The following is a 19490-nucleotide window of genomic DNA, read 5'->3' as shown; positions in this document are numbered from 1 at the left end:
GAAAAAAATAAATGAGTTCTCTGTATGTGGTGTGTTCTGCTCAAACAAATAAAAAGCCTTCAAAGGCTAAGGAGAGGTCAAATTCTACCATTGTTAGTATTTGTAGCGATCTTTAATGGCTATTAGCTGTCTGGGCAATGGGAAGTTGAGGGTTTTTGTATTGAGGATTCAGGGTTTTTTTCTTCTAAACAATGGGTTTTGTTTACTGTCTTAAAGTGCATGCATAATATTCTATGTGGACGGCAGGGTAAGGATCCTTTATGCCTGTAACATATGGAATTCTAATAACTTTTATGGCTTTTTTTCTTAAATAAATTTATGCTGTAAAATGTTGAAATAAACCCGTTAGCCATAGTTAGTTATTTTGGCTAACCAATAGATTCTTGCTCTTGTTTGAAAACAGAATAAGGCTGAGAAGCAGTCTGCTTTTATAAGCAAAAGGGAAGCCTAACTGCTTGTATAGGAGCCTGGGGAAGTATGGAAGAGAAGCAATGGTAGCTGAATAGGGTATAACCTTTTTTCTCCCTGTATCCTTGAAACCTTGTGGAAGTTCAACTATGTGGCTTGGAGCCAAGGAAAAAAAAAATTGTTCTTGTTAGCATACTCCAATTGAATGTCCCAGGGCAAAGCATCACTAATTACAGCTCTGTACTCATCACACAAGGATTGTTGAGCAGGGAAGTGATAGTTAGAGCAGGCTACAGATATTCTTACATAATCAGAAGACAGCATATTTTAAGAAGCTCTTCCTTCCTCTTTTCCAGCTGCCTTCCCTTTTCCCTTCTCTGTCTCCTACCCCAAAATCAGGACATGCAGACTTCAGCACAGTAGGACTATAGATGCATGCAAAGTGACATAGAAGTGTTTTAACCTAAAACATCATCTTCAGTAGTTTCAGACACTGCAACAGATTAGGAACATGCAGTTCAGTTGTTGTACTTGACTATGAAATGGTGACACACTAATTCTCATTAATTTGAGTATTAATAAGATAAACCCCTCTCAAAGCAACAGTACTGATGTCAAAGATTATTCCCAAGTAATTCATGATTCTGGAAGAATTTGTAAGACTAACAGGTTAGAGTGGGGAGGGGTATTTTGTCTTTTCTGAGAAAGGGTTTACAGGCTGTGCACCTAGACAGAGAAAAAGGCAGAATTTGACTTGAAGCCCACTCATAATCTGACTCTGATTATAATAGCCCTACAGTGCAGGAAAATAATTGTCTGCCTGTAAGGTAGAAATACTGGGGCTTTACTGAGACCCTTGCTTTTTTGCTGCACTGCCTGCTATTTTCAGGAGCTACTTTTATACATATGTGCTAAATTTTTATCCTGTAATTATTTGCACCTTTTCTTGCAAGTGACTTGTTATGTGATTTCAGTAACATTTAATGGCTATTCACTACCTTACACTTAGATATCTAAGGCCTGCAGTATTTCAGTTTGGATGATTCTCTGAATTTTGTCATCTTTGTGAACTTTTTCATGTCCCCACATCCTTTCATTGTAAGGCAGAATAAACAAGAACTCTCACCTTATTTCTGTGATGGTTTTGTATGTATTTAGCACATTCCTTATTACTTACCTTTTGAAGTAAAAGGTCTTGAATTATGGTCAGTTCATTACAAATTGAGAATTTAAGAAGGACTTAGGTCTTTGCCTGCTGGTGTCCTAAACCAATCAATGTAAGTACTATATATTATCTAAGGAGAGACACATTCAGAAGAGGCTGTTATTGATTGATCATCATACTGAATGTTCTTCATACTGCAAAATCCTTATCTAGAACACAGCCCTGATAATTAGTTACCAGTATTCAGTACTCTTCTTATGAATTGGAGAGAGTTTGAAAACTCAGAGCAAGAGTTAGGGAAAGCATCTCCTGGATAACACAATAGTGAATGTAGCAGGGAGTTAGTCCTAAAGCAGCAGATCATCACATGAAATCAGCACATAAGGCATAATTAGTTTGTGGAATTGGTTTCCACTTTAAGATGTTAACACTCTAATTTTGAGCATAATTCACAGAGCAGCATCAAGTTTTATGTGGATACCAAAACAACCAAAGCTCTTATGAGGCACTAAAAATTCAGGAAAGAATACTGAAGCTCATAGACCTAATACCCTGCAGAGGACTCATTATTGTGGGGATGTTTGTAAATTTTAGTAGTGAGAAAATAATCTGAATTTTTTTATCCTCAGGCAGCAAAAGAAAAAGTCATGGTTTTTTAGTTTTCTAAACTAAGTTTTACATTGTAGGTGGACATAAATTTGGGACTTCACCATAGTAAACTTCTCTTGCTTTGCCTTACTTTTCAGGTCCCACTGAAGTCAATCAGACACGTTAGTTTTCAGGACGAAGATGAAATTGTCAGAATAAACCCTCGTGACATTTTGATACGTCGTTATGCAGACTACAGGCATCCTGACATGTGGAAGAATGACCTGGAGAGGGATGATGCGGACTCAAATATACCATTTTCTAAATCAGACAGTAAAAAATCTGACTATTTATACCCATGTGGAGATGGAACTAAGTTGAATTCCCTAAAAGACTCAAAGAGTTCTGTGGTATTTAAAACTCAGCCTTCCTCATCAAAATTTAAAAACTCAAAAAGAAGAAAAGAGGATGGTGAGCGCTCCCGCTGTATATACTGCCAGGAAAGGTTTAATCATGAAGATAATGGCAGAGGAAAATGTCAAGATGCGCCAGATCCTATTAAAAGATGTATCTACCAAGTTAGTTGCATGCTTTGCGCAGAGAGCATGCTGTATCACTGCATGTCAGACTCTGAAGGAGATTTCTCTGATCCTTGCTCGTGTGACACTAGTGATGACAAGTTCTGCTTACGCTGGTTAGCACTGGTGGCACTCTCGTTCATTGCTCCATGTATGTGCTGCTACCTCCCCTTGAGAGCATGCCATCACTGCGGTGAGGTGTGTGGGTGCTGTGGAGGCAAGCATAAAGCTGCGGGATGAATCAGTCTTGTGCCAAACAGAGCTGAAAATCTTTGTTTCCAGGAAGCATCTAACTTGGATTTGTGGAAGCTTTTTGGCAAGCTGAAGGGAATCTTCTTTCACGTAAGAGATGCTTGATGTGGAGGAAGCAACGAGACTTGTCAGACCTTGGCATTTTACAAGTGCTAGCCACGCCTAACTATTTCCTTTGAGTGCGTGGCATTTGTTGCAAGTTGTGAAGGAGATTTTGCGAAGGAAAGCCTGTTCTTATTATTGGCTATAAAATGAGCATATAAACTATGATTATACTAAAAGGGATTAACTTTTGCCACTTTGTACATTCATGGTTTAGGTGAGGGGGCTCTTTTAAAAGGATTAAAACTTATCTGAGGGGAAATTTTAACTAAAAGTGCACTAGTGACAGTTGATTTAAGATTAAGAAAAGTTAATACTCAGCAAATGAGAAATGAAACTGATTTTAAGTGCAACTAAATCACTTATTAATAGTTTTTTGGAAGCAACTTTATGTATAAATAACAAATGTTTATATTTAACTAAATGTGTAAGGTACGAATTATTACTTGTTAAACTTTCCTTCCCTCCGATATAGTAGGTATGGACCATATCTACTGTCACATTCCATGGTAGTATTTTAAATAGTTAATTTAGTTGCATTTTTATTCCAGATGGACAAATTGATATTTTCAGTCCTGGTTCCCTTCAGCTACAGTTTGTGTTGAGTTGTATCCATGCATTCTGATAATCTAAAAACCTTTAAAATATTAATTATTCTAGTCTTGAGTGACCAATATTTTTTTTGTTAAGCACAGATGTAATTGTCTAAAATGTTCTTGTTAGAACATAACATTTATTTTTATATATAAATGACTTTGATTTCAACATAATAGCAAAAAGGATGTTGTTTCTGTTGTTCAACCAGCAAGTTGTTTTCTTTTGGGGTATCCTCCAAAAATACTTTCTTGCATATTCAAATGTTCATTAAGCAAAGGTACATTAAGGCAGTTGTAACAAATTGTCACCAGTGTTCTTGTTTATCCTTCTGTTAAACTAGGATCCTGTTCAGCTGTTTATCAAGTACTATGATTAAAACAAAAGATTAATAACAAAAGTGAAATTGTTTTCATTATTTTGAACCACAACTTTTTCTAATTTGAAATGGGCAAGAACAAAAGTACTGTGTGTTTTGTTCAGAAAGAGCAACAAAAGACTTAGCTTGAGAAATAAATTACAGCCCAGGCAAAACTGAGTGAACTTCTTAATTGGGGAAATTTGAAGGCAGGGCTGGGGAGGGAGGCTGGAGAGTGTGTGTGTATGTATGTGTATGAGTGCTGGTATATTGTGTATGGTATTTCTTATGGTTTTGTACTTAGTAAGTCTAACTTTCAGGTAAGAATTAATCAATTAACCCACAGAGAATTTTTAAAAGCATGACATGTTGTGCTGTGTTATGAAATAAGAATCATTTACTTCCTATTAAAAACATGTAAAACACTAAAAACCAGTCATAATTCATTAGCAAAGGTGCCTGTTTGACATCTTGGCTGGAATGGGTCAAATTGTCTTTAGTATACCATTGTTCTTAAACACAGAACCAAATAATTTCATTTTAAAAATGCGTTACTTTTCTCACTTACATGCATTTTTTCAATATGTTTTGTGTAAATTTTTTTCTGCACGTTATCTGGCCCCTTAATTTTCCTTTGTAGCCCAGAAGTAAAATAAGCAAATGTATATAACTATCTGTCTGTAAAATACTTTTTAAAAGAAAACATTTATATTTATATTACAGCTTGACTTGACCACCTTGTGTACATAGATCATCTCCAAGTATTATTTCACATTGAAAAAGATGACAAATATCTTGATAACTATAGAAGTTATGGAAGAGCTTCTAGTTTTGTATTAATAGTTGATTGGATGGCTGAAGTCCAAGAATATGACACGGTAGCAGCAGTCTTGGGTTTTTACTGTTTATGTATTTGAAAGCTGCTACTCTGGTTGATTTTCATGCTTCACACATTTTCAGCTAAACTTGGTTGCCTAGAATAGACTGTTAACTTTAAAAACAACTTTCATTAAAAAATGGTGATGTTTTTCTAGTGAATGAGAGGAAATTAATATTTGTAAGTGCTAAGTTCCTAATTCAAGGTGGAGAGGTATGAACAACCTAAGAAAAGAACTTGCTGGCTGTATAAGAAAATGCTATATAATCATACTGTATATATACTTCAGAAAGAAATTAGTTTTAGCAATTTCCTCTGAGCACTATACAACATAGTGAAACTTCTGGTCCTGTACTGTATTTTATATGACACATATACTTTAATATTTTTACTAAATGTGTGCATTAATATTTTCACCTTGCATTTAACCACTTTGCTGCTAAAATGTTTTCACCTTTTGCTTTTCTCTTTGAAGACTTGTATCATCTAAAAATGGTTACTGAATGGGCCCATGCTTCTTTGTTCCTGTTGTGCAGCAAGTGTCAGCCAGCTTGCCTGGTTTGAGAGACCAAACAAACGCAAAGATCCGAGGTTGCATAAGGATTGGTTTTAGTAGCATGCACATGTACTTTTTTTCTGGTGCTAGGGATCTTACCCACTGTTACATTTAGGAGATGAGCAGTGGCAGGTAGACATCCAGTAAACCCATTCCAGAACAGCTTGTTGCATCCGTACATCTCCTGGTTTTGGCGGCACATAACATTCATTCTATCTCTTCTGAAATACTTTCTTGCATTTGGAAATAGAGAAATTTCTTCCCCAGTCCGTAATCCTTGCCCTTAACATCCGAGCTGTAGTTTTTCAGGCATGTAGTAGCAGAGCTTTGTGTTGCTTGGAGGGGACCCGAGCTTTTGGAAACAGTCACTGAATATTAAGTTCCTCGCTCGCTGAAAGCCTCAGCTACCGTGAAAATTGTTTCCCCTTGAAAGAGGGGAAGTTAAGGGAGCGCGGCGCTCGGGCACCATCTACTGGGGGAAAGCTCGGCGGCCTTCAGGCACCGCTCCTGATGTCATCGCAGTTAACGGGCTATCCGTGCACGGCTTAAGGTACACGATTAGGTTATGCTTTAGCCATGAATTTACAGAATACTCACTTGCAATCTGACTGCTTTAGCTCACCATGCCTCTTAAGTTTCATTATTAATACTGAAGTAAAAATCCTTTAACCGTATATTTTGTCAGGTTTAAATTTGTTGTGATGGCCTGTTACAGGAGCGTAAGAACCAGGAATGAAATGAAAATTCTTTTAATTGTGTCACTGGGCTTCTAAGAAAGGGGGTTTATTATTATGATTATTTTATTTATTTCCCCTCTTGAAGTTCTTCCCACATCAAAGTGATGGAGTTTTGATGGTCATGCAGAGGGAATTTGGCCTTTTGTGATACAAATCAAGTTGTGAGTATGCACAGGTAGGTGAGTGTGTGCTCTCACACATGAAATTCAGTAGCTGTGAAGGATACACCTACAGCTGTGTGCATGGTTAAAGCAATATCTAATGATAATATACAATTATTATGGTAACTGTTTAGTAAACAGCATGACATCATAAAACTCTTCAAGAGAAGAAGTTTTAGAAGAGATGTTTCAGTCTTAACCAATGCAGTTTCCTCTAGAGAAGCAAATGTATTTTGACGAATGCCTTACTTGTGCATGCTGGAATATAACATTCCCATTTTGGATGACTTCTCCTTGGAATTATATGTTTGTGTGTACCTGGAGGGTAATGTTGAACGCTTATGTAAATAATGCCCAGGTTTAAATTAGACTTTAAATCTTTACCAAGCTTATGGCACAATGTGCAGCCAGAACAGCTATACATTCATATTAGTAAAATGAAAATCAGGATCACCGGCTGGAAAAAAAAGCCAAGAACTTGAAAAAGTTGCCTTATAGTACTATTAGTCCAGCAGCTGGGTGGATAAAGCTTGTTTACTTTGGTGCATTTACAAATATAAAGAGGGGTTGAGGGGGATGTTGGATTTTCATTTTGTTTTTTTTTTTTTCTTCTGAAAGTTCCCCTTAATTACAAAAATTGTGGTTAAAGAAATCAAAGCATTTGGTGAAAAAGCAGCCTTCATGTTTAAAGCTGTGGTATAAGCTGTACATGGTTTTCCTTCTTTTGCTTGGTGCCATTTGCTTTTCACCCTAATGACCTCAAAGTGCCTCATGTGTATATTGTTTCCATTAAACCTCAACTGCTATTTGTGTCTACTAAATGATGTATAATTTAATTACTCATCCCATAGGTGTTTGCATAAAGAAAATGAATATAGCTTGTTACTTTGAGTATATAATGTAAATATGTCTTTAAGTTTGTAACTGGTTTGTTACATCATATCCTTCTAAGTTGCCGAAGTAGATAACACCATACAAACCGTTTCAATGTTTTTCCTGTAATTACCTGATTAAAACTATCTTGAAATGAAAAAAATATGTTATTCCATTCTGTGTTGGTGTTGCTTAGAACAGTGCACATGAAATAAATTGTTGCAGCTCAAGAAGCGAATAAAAAGAAGTAAATACTGGTATTACCTTCAAACTCCAGCATCTTTGATTGTAGGAACCATTTTTAAGAGTTGCTATAATGTTTTAAAGAAAAATGGGCTTATACCAGTTTACTTTGTATGCACAGCAGTACTTGTCATTGACATCATGCTGAGGAGGTCAAGATTCCTTTATATAAAACATATTTATCTGAATTCCCACTTGAACCCACTACAAAAATGCGTATCTCTGAATTCTAAGCTTTGAGTAAGTTAGAGAATAAGATATACGCCAGAAAAGGAAGGAAAACTAATCAGTCCATGAAGAAAAATGAGCAAGTAGAGATCTGTGAGACTGTAATTTGAAAGTTCAGTGGTCAGGATTTAGGATAGATTATTTTAAATTGAATTGTATTTGCCTCTAGGTTTTACAAATGCTTTCTTATTGGTTACAGGCAATAAAGTAATTCTCCCTGTTCATTTGATCAGTTGCTAACTTGAAGAATTTTTATTGCCAGGTGTAAATTTTACATGGACTATTAAGTGTAGATACTTGAGCTTTTAATTGATGATGTGAAAATGCACCTCTACCAGAGAAATGAAACAGACAAATGAATTGAATGATGAATAAGGTGAAGAGCTAGTAGAGAAAACTATAGAACTATGTGAAAAACAAGTATGAGAAAGCAGTTCAGCAATAAATATGGTTTCATATGATTTAGAAACCTAGTGTTACACTTTGCACAAATCCACCTTAATGTAATGATTAATGCACAGCCTTCTGTCTTTGAACAAGGTAAAAGGATAGGTAAGGGATTCTTGTTCTTTTCTTTTTCTTGTTGATTTCTTTTTCTTGCTTTTTTTTTAACCTTTTTTTTTCCTTCTTGATTTGTGGTGGTGGTGGGTTTTGTGGGGGTTTTTGTTTCTTATTCTTTTTTTTTTTTTCCTTGTTCTTTTTTTCTTTACAGCTGAGTCAAGCTTAATTGCTTGAGTTGACAGAGCTGGTGGCCAGTTTCTAAAGACAATTCACAAAAATATCCGAGTCATTTACCAGTTAATACTCAGACTTTTGTATCACTGTTTCCTGAACCTTTTGGCTTACTGTCCTGGATCACTATGGGATCCTGTGCCAGAACAGAAAGACTTCAATCTGTAGGGATTGTATCATCACTTCCATAATTTGAGAACACTGAGCTGTAATTTAATTTGGAAACAGACATAGCAAGTAAATGAATGACAATAAAAAATTATCCACATTTTATACCTTTGATTTGAGATTGGACAGTGCGTATACACACACAATGGGGTCTGACTTAACTGTGCTTTGAGTAATGTGTACTGTGAGTCACTAACAATACGTGGTTTTACCTAGAAGGAAAAGGAAAGAAAGAGATAAGTCAGTTCTTCAAGAAGCTTGTATCTCTGGATATCCATGCCCTGACTTGAGGGGTCTCAGAATATTTGAGAATGTAATGTCTTTGACAGAATAAGCTTCTCAGATTAATTGTGATTTCAGCTAAGTGGTGGTTTGGCAGACTCCAGGCACATCTCAGTACCCACCATATTAAATACAATGTTTTAGCAATATGCATTTATCTGTGTCAGTTCGAGGTAATGCACAGGAACAATTATTTCACGTTTGGCATTTGTTGCTTTTTTATTTTTTAAACCACCAACAAAAACCTCTTCTGCATTCTGATTTGAAGTAATATGAATCAAGGTAAGTAAGCTGACCAAATAATAACTGTTTGAAAGAGGATTTCAATTAACAATGCTGTTCTAAATGTAGACCCAGTACTGATCAATCAAATCTGTTTCTGTGGTCAGTGCTAAAAGTAGCTATAAGAGAGCCTGTTAAATTGATTAAACTTACTGTTGCACGTAAAACTGGCTTTGAGTTAGGGGCTAATCTTCCTTACTCCAATATTGCAACCTGCCAAACCATTGCTGTATGAGCTCTCTCCTTCCAGTACTGCATTTGTAGCATACAAATCTATTTACACCTGACACCTCCTTGCTCTCCGTGTAACTTGCCATTTTGTATCCCATGTAAACAGCAAACGGTGTAGTGAACTACTTCTCTCAAACTGAAAATATGAAAATATTGTTTCTGAAATAGAAAGGGGCTGTGCAAACGTGGCTGCTGTCAGCAGTTACCAGTGCCCTTTGCTGGAGCTGGCTGTCTCTTTGTACCTGACAATGTGCTTTGGTGCTTTTCTGTTGTTGCTTATATTGCCTGTGAGCGAAGTGTTACAGTGACTTGCTCTTTCCTGTCTTTTCTCCATAACTTGTTCCCTTTTTCTTTCTGTGTGTTCTGAAGTTGTCTTCAGCTTTCTCTGCCAGCATATAGAGTTTTTAATCTGTGTGTGCATCTGATGGTGTTAGCTGCTAATTACTAAATGCCCATTATAAATAGTATTTAAAAGTTGTATTGCAAGCCTCAAAAGAGTTTGAAATACTGCATCAGTCTCGAATATAGTAATGCTGAGAAGTTGTCTCCATTAGGTGGGCATTCAGCCACAGACTGACCAATCCAAAGAACTGCTTTCCAAGTCTGATATGGTTTTACCTAAGTTTTCTTTTGTCTTTTACCTATTTGCATTTAACTGTTTATAAGATGGGCAATGGGCTGGATTCTGCAAAACATTGGGAGACTTTTCAAGGGGAGCAGGAAAACTAAAACACTGAAGCTCTAAACAACTGATGGTTTGCTCTCTTGTCCTAAAAGTCACATTGGTAATAGAGTTAAATAACTTTAACAGTTGTTGGAACTATGTTGAAACCAACAAGGTGGAACACAGTAGTTTGGGAAGGGTGTCACTGTTGGCCTTCAAGAATACAAGAGTCACCAGCTGTGCAGGATCCACTGTTCTTGTTTTCCATGACTCTACAGCTAAGTGTTAAAAATGCTGCTTATGAAGGAAAGAACTCTTTTTCTTTCAGGCTACTTCTCTCATGAGAATGGTGAATGACTCTTCCTGCTTCCTTGGGCTTAGTGGTCTTCTGTTAGTTCTTGGAAGCCTGGAAATTGGTGGAGACATGAGAAGTGAAAATGGTGTTCCCTGCAAGGCAAAGAGGTACACTGTGGGACAGAGGTTAAATCACCTCTGTCGAATCAGGGGATTAGGGAAGGGGAGAAGAGGAAGAGAAGCATCGTCTGGGTCTGATGTGTTCACAAGTAATGCAGCATTCACAGGAAATTTCAAACATTCTGAATACAGCTATGCAGCTTCTGACTTCCCCAGCACCTCTGAGCCTTTTTGTGTACCTGAATTAATAAGTAAAGTCTGATAGAGTCAAGGTCCTGGCTCTTCCATAACAGGGAGTGCTTTAGAAATCTGCCAAATCCTAGTCCAGAACACTCCTCTGTACATGGTGCATGTCTGGGATTTGCACAGATGAATAGCTAATTGACTAGTATTGAAGGTTGACTGCTGTCCAGACATTTGAATTAACAACGCTGTTCTAAAATAGCGGCTCTATCCAGACTTCTGATTAACTCTAGTTTGTGGCAGACTTACACACATTTCTATGAGTCAGCTACATTAGCAAACTTATATTTCTAAAGTCATAGTTCTGAAAGCTTTAGTGCATTTGGAGCTGGTTGATCAAAGAAGTGACAAGTCTCCATCCTCTGAGACATTCAGAATTCACCGAGGCAGGTCCCTGAGTAATCTGCTCAAACTGACCCTGCTTTGGGCATTTGAGGTTGAGCTAGGTGATCTCCAGAATTCACTTACTGCATCAACAATTCTGTGGTTTTTCAAGAAAATTATGAATTTTGAAGAAGCAAGATAGTTTCAGAATAAGTGATGTGGTTCTGTGCCTGCTAAACCTGATCTCTAATTTTGAGGCAAATCCTACTGTTATTGCTTGAATATTTCAAGTTAAGATCAAAGAATTGTCATTTTAGTCGTGTCATCATTATAACTCAATGTTTTTCACTGTCAGAATTTTTAAAATATGAATATATTTGATGAACAAAGGCTTTTCAATATAAGTAATAGGTATTAGCATGGTATTGAGGTGAGGGGGAAAGCTAAGTGTTAGTAAGCTTAAAAATATTCACAGGTGTTTGCATAAGTACTGAACAGCTGCTTCATATGCTCTCTTGGCACAAAAATGTTTTCAGAGAGTTGCTAACTTCAAGATAGTTTACTTAAAAAAAAAAAAAAAATTCAGTACCTCCAAACCTTTTCCAGATTACCAATCTATCTTAAAAGCACCTCTAAAACCTCTCTGGAATCTGGGGCTTGAACCAAGCCAGGTAAAAATGCCTGTGCACAGTATGTTTGGAAGGCACACACATCTGCTCAGGCTGAAGCATTAGCAGCAGGGTGAGACTGGATGTGGGTGAGTACAGGCAGAGCTGGCAGGTAGTCAGTAAATCTGGGACCCTGTTTCTTCTACAAAATTTAAACTGTTCTTAGTAGCCAGAGCCAGAGGATGGGTGGGGACTTGAGAAGACTGAGTCATTCCCCTTCATGCCACTACTAAAAACTCAAAGTAATGTTTCTGCACACAAATATTCATCCCATTTTTAGTCGGTCATTTTTCTGAAGTGGTTACTAGAATAGATTTTAACTATCTAATTGCCAGTTCACATTTCTTAGTCCAATTTCTCTCTTATGAAGTTAGAAAAATGAAATAGTCTAAAAACTTTGGCCCTTTTTGTGTTTCTGGAAAATTCACAAGTACCTGAACTGCATCGTTTGCTGGTTGGGTGTTTTGTTGCCAATGGATTCCTGCTGGTTTACCTCCAGCTAGCAGTGAGGTGGTAAGTCTGGCTCATCAGCTTACTCAATAACATGCTGATTGTGACTCAAGCCCTTCCTGCAATATCCTTGATGACTTCATGCTCACTGTAGCTTTTCTCTCCATTAATCTACCAGTGTCTCCAAAAATGCTCCATTATTGCCTAAGGTTTCTCTTCCCTTTAGACCAGTCACATCTTTGCTTTCCCCTCAGTCCTCATTTGTTCAGCCTGATAGCTCTGAACTGGCTCACATTCATGAGTGTGGTGGCAGTTCTCTCTACCGTCAGTATTTTCCTCCAATGTTTATTAATTGTAAATATAATTTCTTGGTAAATGCTGCTGTGAGGCTTTACAGTAGTGTAAGGAAAGCAGAAGGATTTTGCCCCAAGATCAAACGAAAAATCCCCTACTCGTCCCATAAGGTGGGAAGTAAGCTAAGGGAGGGTGGGAGTGATTATGTTGGTTGTGCTTTTCCATGCTATCACTCCTCAGTCTTGCAGTGATATACCTTTGGCACCAGAGTTAGGAGTGTAAGGCACTGGAGCTGTAAGTCTCACTTTGACTTCACACTCTGAATGTGTGGCCCAGATGTATCTACTGAAACTCCTTGGCTGCAGCAGTTACCTCCATTCCCTCTGAATTTCTTTAACATAAACATTTACATTTAGAGGGAAAAGTAGAGTGAGAACATTAGCAGATCTGTATTGTAACAGTTTGTTAGGACAGTTCGTTATTATTGGAATAATTTAGAAAATGCTCAACCAGTTGACGTCAAAGTGATACAGATTTGTAAATGGACAAACTAGGTCCAGCTATGTGTGTGGACCTCTTCTGGGATTGTTTGCCTTCTAAAAATTTTGGGTAGCTGAAAAAATCTCACCTTGTGTAATGAATGATTGTACTGTAGAAAAGATCTTCAAGCATGCCCAGTTTAAAACTGTGTGTGTGGCAACTGGACATAAGAACATTTAAATGGAACTGCTCCCACGTGTTGCAAAGGTCATTTAGGAAAGGCTGACATCATTAATGACTCATGTCTGCAAAAACACAGCAATTGACATACTATCACAACATCACTTGAGATGAACGTCTTGGCTGTCAGAGCACACTGCCAGGACTTGGTGGAACTTTGACCTCTGTGATGCAGCCCAAGAGGAATTTCAGGTTACATATTTACATGGATGATTGGATGGCACCACATCAGCTGCAGTCACCTTGCCATGATCTTTTCTTCCCTATTTCCACTACATGGTGGAGTAAAGGCTTAACTATATCTCTGACTGAAGATCAATTCTACTTGCAGTACTCTCACCAGCTAGTGACATCCTTGGATAGTCACTTCCTAGACTTCAAACAACTTCTGAAATGTGGCTGATAGCAACATGCTAATAGAATTTTCAGTGAGTTCTTTTATTCCTTTTTTGGACAGCAAGTAACTTGTCAATAACACATCTACAGTGACAGTTTTAAAGAAGATCTTGAAAGATTGTCAGTTCCCTCTTACCTAATTTCTTACAAAAGTGGAGAAAGCTAGTAAAGAGGTAGGTATCATCAGGTGCTGCTTAGTGTCAGTAGGCATAGTCTAGCTATGTCATTTATAGATATAGATAGACATGGTTATGTTATGCAGAGTTATTCAAAAGCCTGCCATGTCATCATGTCGATCAGCACAATACCTGAAAACTTACCTTTGTCTTTTGATACTGACTGTTAAATCACAGCTGACAGTAATTTTGATGTCAAATCAGGACTGAAGCAAAGTTCTTTCTCTAATGTGGTTTTTTTTTCGTAGTATCCTCCAAGTCAGCTATATGTTTGAATATAGGAACTTACAGTGATCATAGATCTCAGGAATTCAGAATAAAAAATTGCTTAAAATCTTTTAAAATTGCTTAAAATCTTAACTGGGCTCATATACAATGTGGTGAATGCCAAGGATTGCTGAATGCACAGTCTTGGTTTCATCCAAATACTCGTGCTTGCTGAAGACTTTTATGTCCACCCAGTACGTATGTCAGTGAGCAAGCAGCAGTTAATCAGTCAGCTAGATAGCATGTAAACAATGTCTTATAGTGGTTTATTGACAGTCCTCTCTAGATGAAACAGCTCCAGATGAGTTATTGATGGCTAAAGGTGTATGTAATCTGCATAGGTTCATTTCAACGTTCTCAAACCATTACCTGACCAGAATGAGAAAGCTGAGCTGTGGTTTACCTTAGCAGCTTGGCACTCAAGCCTTGCTCAACCCTTGCATTAGTTCTGCTCATCTGTTTAACTCAAACACAGTCATTTCAGCTCTTCTCCCAATATAAATATTGCATGCAGCACTCTGCAGGAGCATGGCATGAAAAGTTTCTTTTCAGCTGAGCAGAGCTTAGTGAACCACACAGCATGTCCCAAGGAATGGCAAATACACCCAGCCTGATGTTGAAGCAAATTGTGGTATCTTAAGCAAAATCTCCACAGCCAGGTAAACAAATTGTGGTGTCTCAAGCAAAATCTCCACAGCCAGGAGATTCTGCTTCTCTCCCACCAGCAAATACATCCTAGAAAAGTGTTTGGGGTTGTTTTGTGGTTTTTTTCTCTCTTATTCTTAGTCACTTCTTTGCTTACATACATTGTTCCCTGAGCAGCAAGTTTAGGCTTTTATGCTGCTTGCTGCCTGTAGCTTTAGAAGAGCATCACCTTTGGGAACATTTGTACAAGTGCCTCATCTATATGCATGCTGCTCTAGAGTTCTTTTGACAGTGTCATGGACAGCTCTTTAGGAGATCTGTTATAAGCTTGAACTTTCAACAGCAAACATCAGGCAAGAACATGATCAGCATCACTTGTAGTCTCACGGTTCCTGTGCTGTGACTTGAAGCTTCCTGATGCTTTTTGTTAATCTGGCAGTGACAGAGTTACACCTCATCTCATCACCATTCACCTCAATGATGAAATTGCAAACCTTGTGCTAAGATGTACAAACCATGACAGTTTTCTTCCAATCATCCCCTAGGAGCAAACAGAAAAAAATTGCCTAAAAAGATATTCCTAAAAAATGTTTACAAGGTTTCCATCTAGAATATCACACATAATAATATCTATAGTTGTCAGGTTAGAGGGCAATACACCTTCAGCTTGAGGTCCCAGCAGAGGAAATCGATCTATTCCTTTAGAAATGCTGAAATGTGATTAGTTGGGCTTCCTGATCTTATATTCTTATTCTTCTTCTAACACCATCCTTTCTCAGTTCTTAGAACCTCCATTGTGACCCCACTCACCTTTTGGTATTCTCATTATTTCATTACATTAATAAGCACTACCTGCACAGCTTCAAACGCTGCAAGGCTAATCTAGCTTTCCACTACTCCCCTTACACATCCTAACAGGCCAGGTAGGAACCCCTTACCAAACATCCCAAACACCTGATCTTTAGAAGTTACTCTTAATCATTAGAAGTTGGATTACAACCTGGAGAACAGCCCTGTAAATGTGTGACCCTCCTGTGCATTGGGTTCCAACGACCTTGTTGTGCTCTGGTTTTAGCTCACTTTCAGACTGTGGTTGTCCAAAGTCCACTTTCCCTCTTTGTTTGGTCCAGTACATCTATTCCAGCTGGGAACAGGCCTCTGAGTTTGTCACTGCTCAATGAATGAACCACATTGATAATGTTTTTGTAAGTTGCATGGAGAAACCCTGTTGTGCTTTTCCTCCCTTACCCCCTCTGCTGTAAGAACCTTGCATAAATTTTAGTGTCACTTAGTCACACATGAATAAGACTCTTTCAGTGCCAGGGAAAAAAAGTCATTGAAAGGCTAGTTGCAAAAAAAAAAAAAAAAATTAATATCTCTTAAATCTAGTAGAAGCTGTATATATTATTTTTTAAACTAGGTCAGCCCTTTAGCTAGTAGAATTTATTATTTAGGTGCTGTTATTGTGTCTTACATTTTGAGTAAAGCAAAACTGCATGGATTACAATGGAATTATTTATGGAATGTGGAATGTCAACAAAGAAACACACTGAATATTTCAAAAATTGCTTTAACCCCATAAGTGGTTAACATTAACATTTGTTTAGTGCCAATGAAGTTAAATTTATGTGGCACGTAATTTAGGAAATTGAGTAGGCAGAGAGCTGGTAGATGCTTTTTTAGTTAAAAAAAAAATGTTCATTTTCCGTTAAACGCTCACACATTTGTCATAGCAACCTTGAAGGTGGCCGTAATGCTAAGCAAAATAAACAGTCCTAGCATAATGTTCACTGCAATAACATGTCTCATGAGCTAGTTCAGTACTCCTTTTTATTACCTTATTTTCATTGCTCATTCACTGTGTTGGAGTTCTGTTTTGTGGTTTAATCATTATTACATCATTTTCCTTTCTTAATTTAAAGGTGCTGCCCTTTTCCTGTCATTCCATGACACCTCTTTACTACATGCACGTATCCCTCTTAATTTTATTTTTTATTTCTTAACAGTAAGTTCTTTATTAATTCTCAATAAAGACTAATAGTTGGGTATTTTTTTAAAAAAAAATCTAATTTGACTCTGCTTTGTCATTAGGAGAAAAAATACAACAAGAAGGGCAACAGGAAAAGGGCAATAGAGTTAAAAGAGTATGACAATACAAAATGCATAGAAATGTTCTTCAAAGTCTATCATAGTGACATCTGTGCATTACAAAAAGTTCTAATGTGTATAGCAAATTTTCATCAAATTCCATGAATCATGGACAAAGCACCCAATATTTTGCACAAATTCTGAGTTTAAAGGAGAAAAGCTGTTCTCTATTCCAGCAGTCTTTTTTTCTGCTCTTCCTTTTGGAGATGAAGTTATGTTGGTAAAATCGAGCAGAACCACATAATAGAGATCTGCAGCAGATGGAAAATTTCTGTTCTATGTGTCTTTCCTGTCATTCCTAATATACACAGGAAAATCCCCACTGTCTCTCCCTGGGGATGGCCAGCTGCCAGGCCAGGACTGAACAGAGACAAGGATTCAGGGCTGGCACCTGATTTTAGCATTTTGCCCTTTAACAGCTGACATATTGAAATAACTAAACTGTTCATTCTTAAGCAACATACATGTACTACATAAACAGAAAAAAAAAATAAAATACTGTATTATCCTTTTCCCTTGGTAGAACATGCTAGTTCATGATTCAATTGAATATTTTAATCTGGTAATCATCCTCATCTGAGAGCAGAAATTTAGTTTATCTCAGATAACTCAGGTAGATAATGAATACTCACTTTTCAAAAATCCTTCTGAGATTCCCATTTACTCAATTCTAAGTTAATTAATGAAAAATAAGTAGTTCAGGTTTTTTTGTTGTTGTTTTTTTGTTTGTTTGTTTGTTTTTTAAGTCCCATATTGTCCGTCCTCTGATATTCTGTTTAGGTCTGTGGATAAAGGCATGAAGAAATGGCTTTTGAGACATCCAGACATCCAAAGTACATCTTAATGATATTTAGCCATAGTGCCATATTCATGGAAAGACTAAAAATGATGCAGAATCCTCCAGGATTAATGAAGAGCAGAAGAAAACAACAGAATGATCAGAAATCAAATTTGCTGATACATTATGGATATTTGCTTTATAGTACCCCAATGAAAATGTCACAAATTCTTCTCCCAAACCAAAAATATAATCCAAAGAAAATGTACTTATTCCCAAGAGCTTTTCCCAGGTGCTGGTGCTTCAGCAAGGTTCCTTTCACTTAACTGTCTGCACTGAAATTTGGTATCATAATTATTGCAACAGTTGTGTGGCTTTTCTCACTAATCCCCCACTCTCAGTGCAGTACTCAGGTACCAGAATAATAGGGAGGAAATGCCATTAGGCAAAGCTTGTTTCCAAAGGCCCATCTGTGTGAGTAAGATCTGCTTGCAGGAGTGTAGATTGGGTCAATTTTGGATAAAGCATGAAAAATTATTTATGGAATTAGATTTAATTGAGTATATGAACCCTAACCTTTTCATGCAATGGTATTCTGGAGAAAATAAGAGATTAGCTAAGAACTGATGGGCTAATGCTGTTTGTATTTGTTTTATGATGTTAATTAGGTTTACATGATTATCTGCCATTTATCTCAGACCACAGGATTAACTAATGCCTTCCTATTGACTCCCTCATCAGAATTATTATCATTGCTTTTTCCATGCAGTCAAAATTTACTTTAATTTCCCCCAAATATTGAATAAAAAATGTATTCATTATACAATGCATTTACTCTTAGAGTCATGAAGTCATGAACTCATTTTAAGGGCTGAGAAAAAGAAGCAAATACAAAATTATTATGGGCAAGACATGCTGTCTGCCTCAGCAGTCAGTTTAATGTCTGTCATGGGGAAATGTATTTTCAAGGCCAATTGTGGCACAAGTATTTTTAACTTGCCCTTGCTTACTCTGGTTTAAATCTGGAATAACTCACTAAAGTTAGAGAGTAGAAGCCTGGATGAATTCCACAAAGTGAGAAATGAATTTGGCTGCTAGCATATAAAACTAAAGCTGTTAATCTTCCTTTTGATTCTCAAATTGGTCATTTCTATATAAATGTTTACTAGAGTTGTAGAATCTAGGAAGAAACTTACTTAACATTTTGGTTTGAAAATGTATTTTTGCCAGCTGAAATATATATTTCAAGAAAGTGTCTTATTCTGTCAAGTGCCTTAACCTGCCCCCCTTTCTGTACAGCTGTACTGCCTCTGCACTTCTCACTGTAACCAAGTGGTTTCCTTTACAATACTTCCAGGAGGTGTTCCCTTTTCATGGACAGCCAACTGTGTCTCATAGGGATTGAGAGCTAAATTCAGAGCAAGGACTTTTCTCCTCAGGTGTTTCTGCAGGCACTTACAGACACATTCAGTTGCCTTATCTACTCCACACTATAAAGCACCTGAAATCACTCAGTGCCTAGTATTTAATCTCTGAATTTATATTAAATATTGCCTGAACATACAGGTGCAATCATATCAAACAGCTAGTTGCTGGGCAGCCCCAGGGATCTGCCAGGATTCACAAAAGAGAGGTTACTCATGATTTATCTATGATTCTTGATTTACTAACTAAAATTCTCCAGTAAGGAGGGCATGTGAATTAGTCCCAATAGTTCAGCCTGTCTGAGTAACCCCTTGGGCTTCGAGTGCCAGGCTTGGACGCCAGCAGTGCTGGTGTCAGTGCTCCTAAGTGATGGTGATTGTTCTCTCCACTGGGCTCTCTGAAAAATTTCTGTAGTGCAATGTACTTTCTATAGAACAAATATGTGTCCAAAAGGCACATTTCC

The 19490-nt window shown here is 37.3% G+C and overlaps 1 protein-coding gene across 1 annotated transcript in view; it reads left to right on the top strand.

Annotated features, from left to right (window-relative positions):
• Positions 1-4087, top strand: part of SPRED1 (sprouty related EVH1 domain containing 1) — a 58019-nt gene extending 53932 nt beyond the window's left edge. The window contains exon 6 of the mRNA XM_059849802.1: positions 2320-4087. Coding sequence (XP_059705785.1) covers positions 2320-2979 — 660 coding nt within the window. The 3' untranslated portion in view covers positions 2980-4087. The remainder of the gene's footprint in view (positions 1-2319) is intronic.
• The last annotated feature ends 15403 nt before the right edge of the window (positions 4088-19490 follow it).

The sequence above is a fragment of the Haemorhous mexicanus genome, chromosome 6 (genome assembly GCF_027477595.1).
Source record: "Haemorhous mexicanus isolate bHaeMex1 chromosome 6, bHaeMex1.pri, whole genome shotgun sequence".
Taxonomy (NCBI): Eukaryota; Metazoa; Chordata; class Aves; order Passeriformes; family Fringillidae; genus Haemorhous; species Haemorhous mexicanus.
The sequence above is the reverse complement of the archived record's forward strand: the minus strand, read 5'-3'. Positions and strand labels throughout refer to the sequence as shown.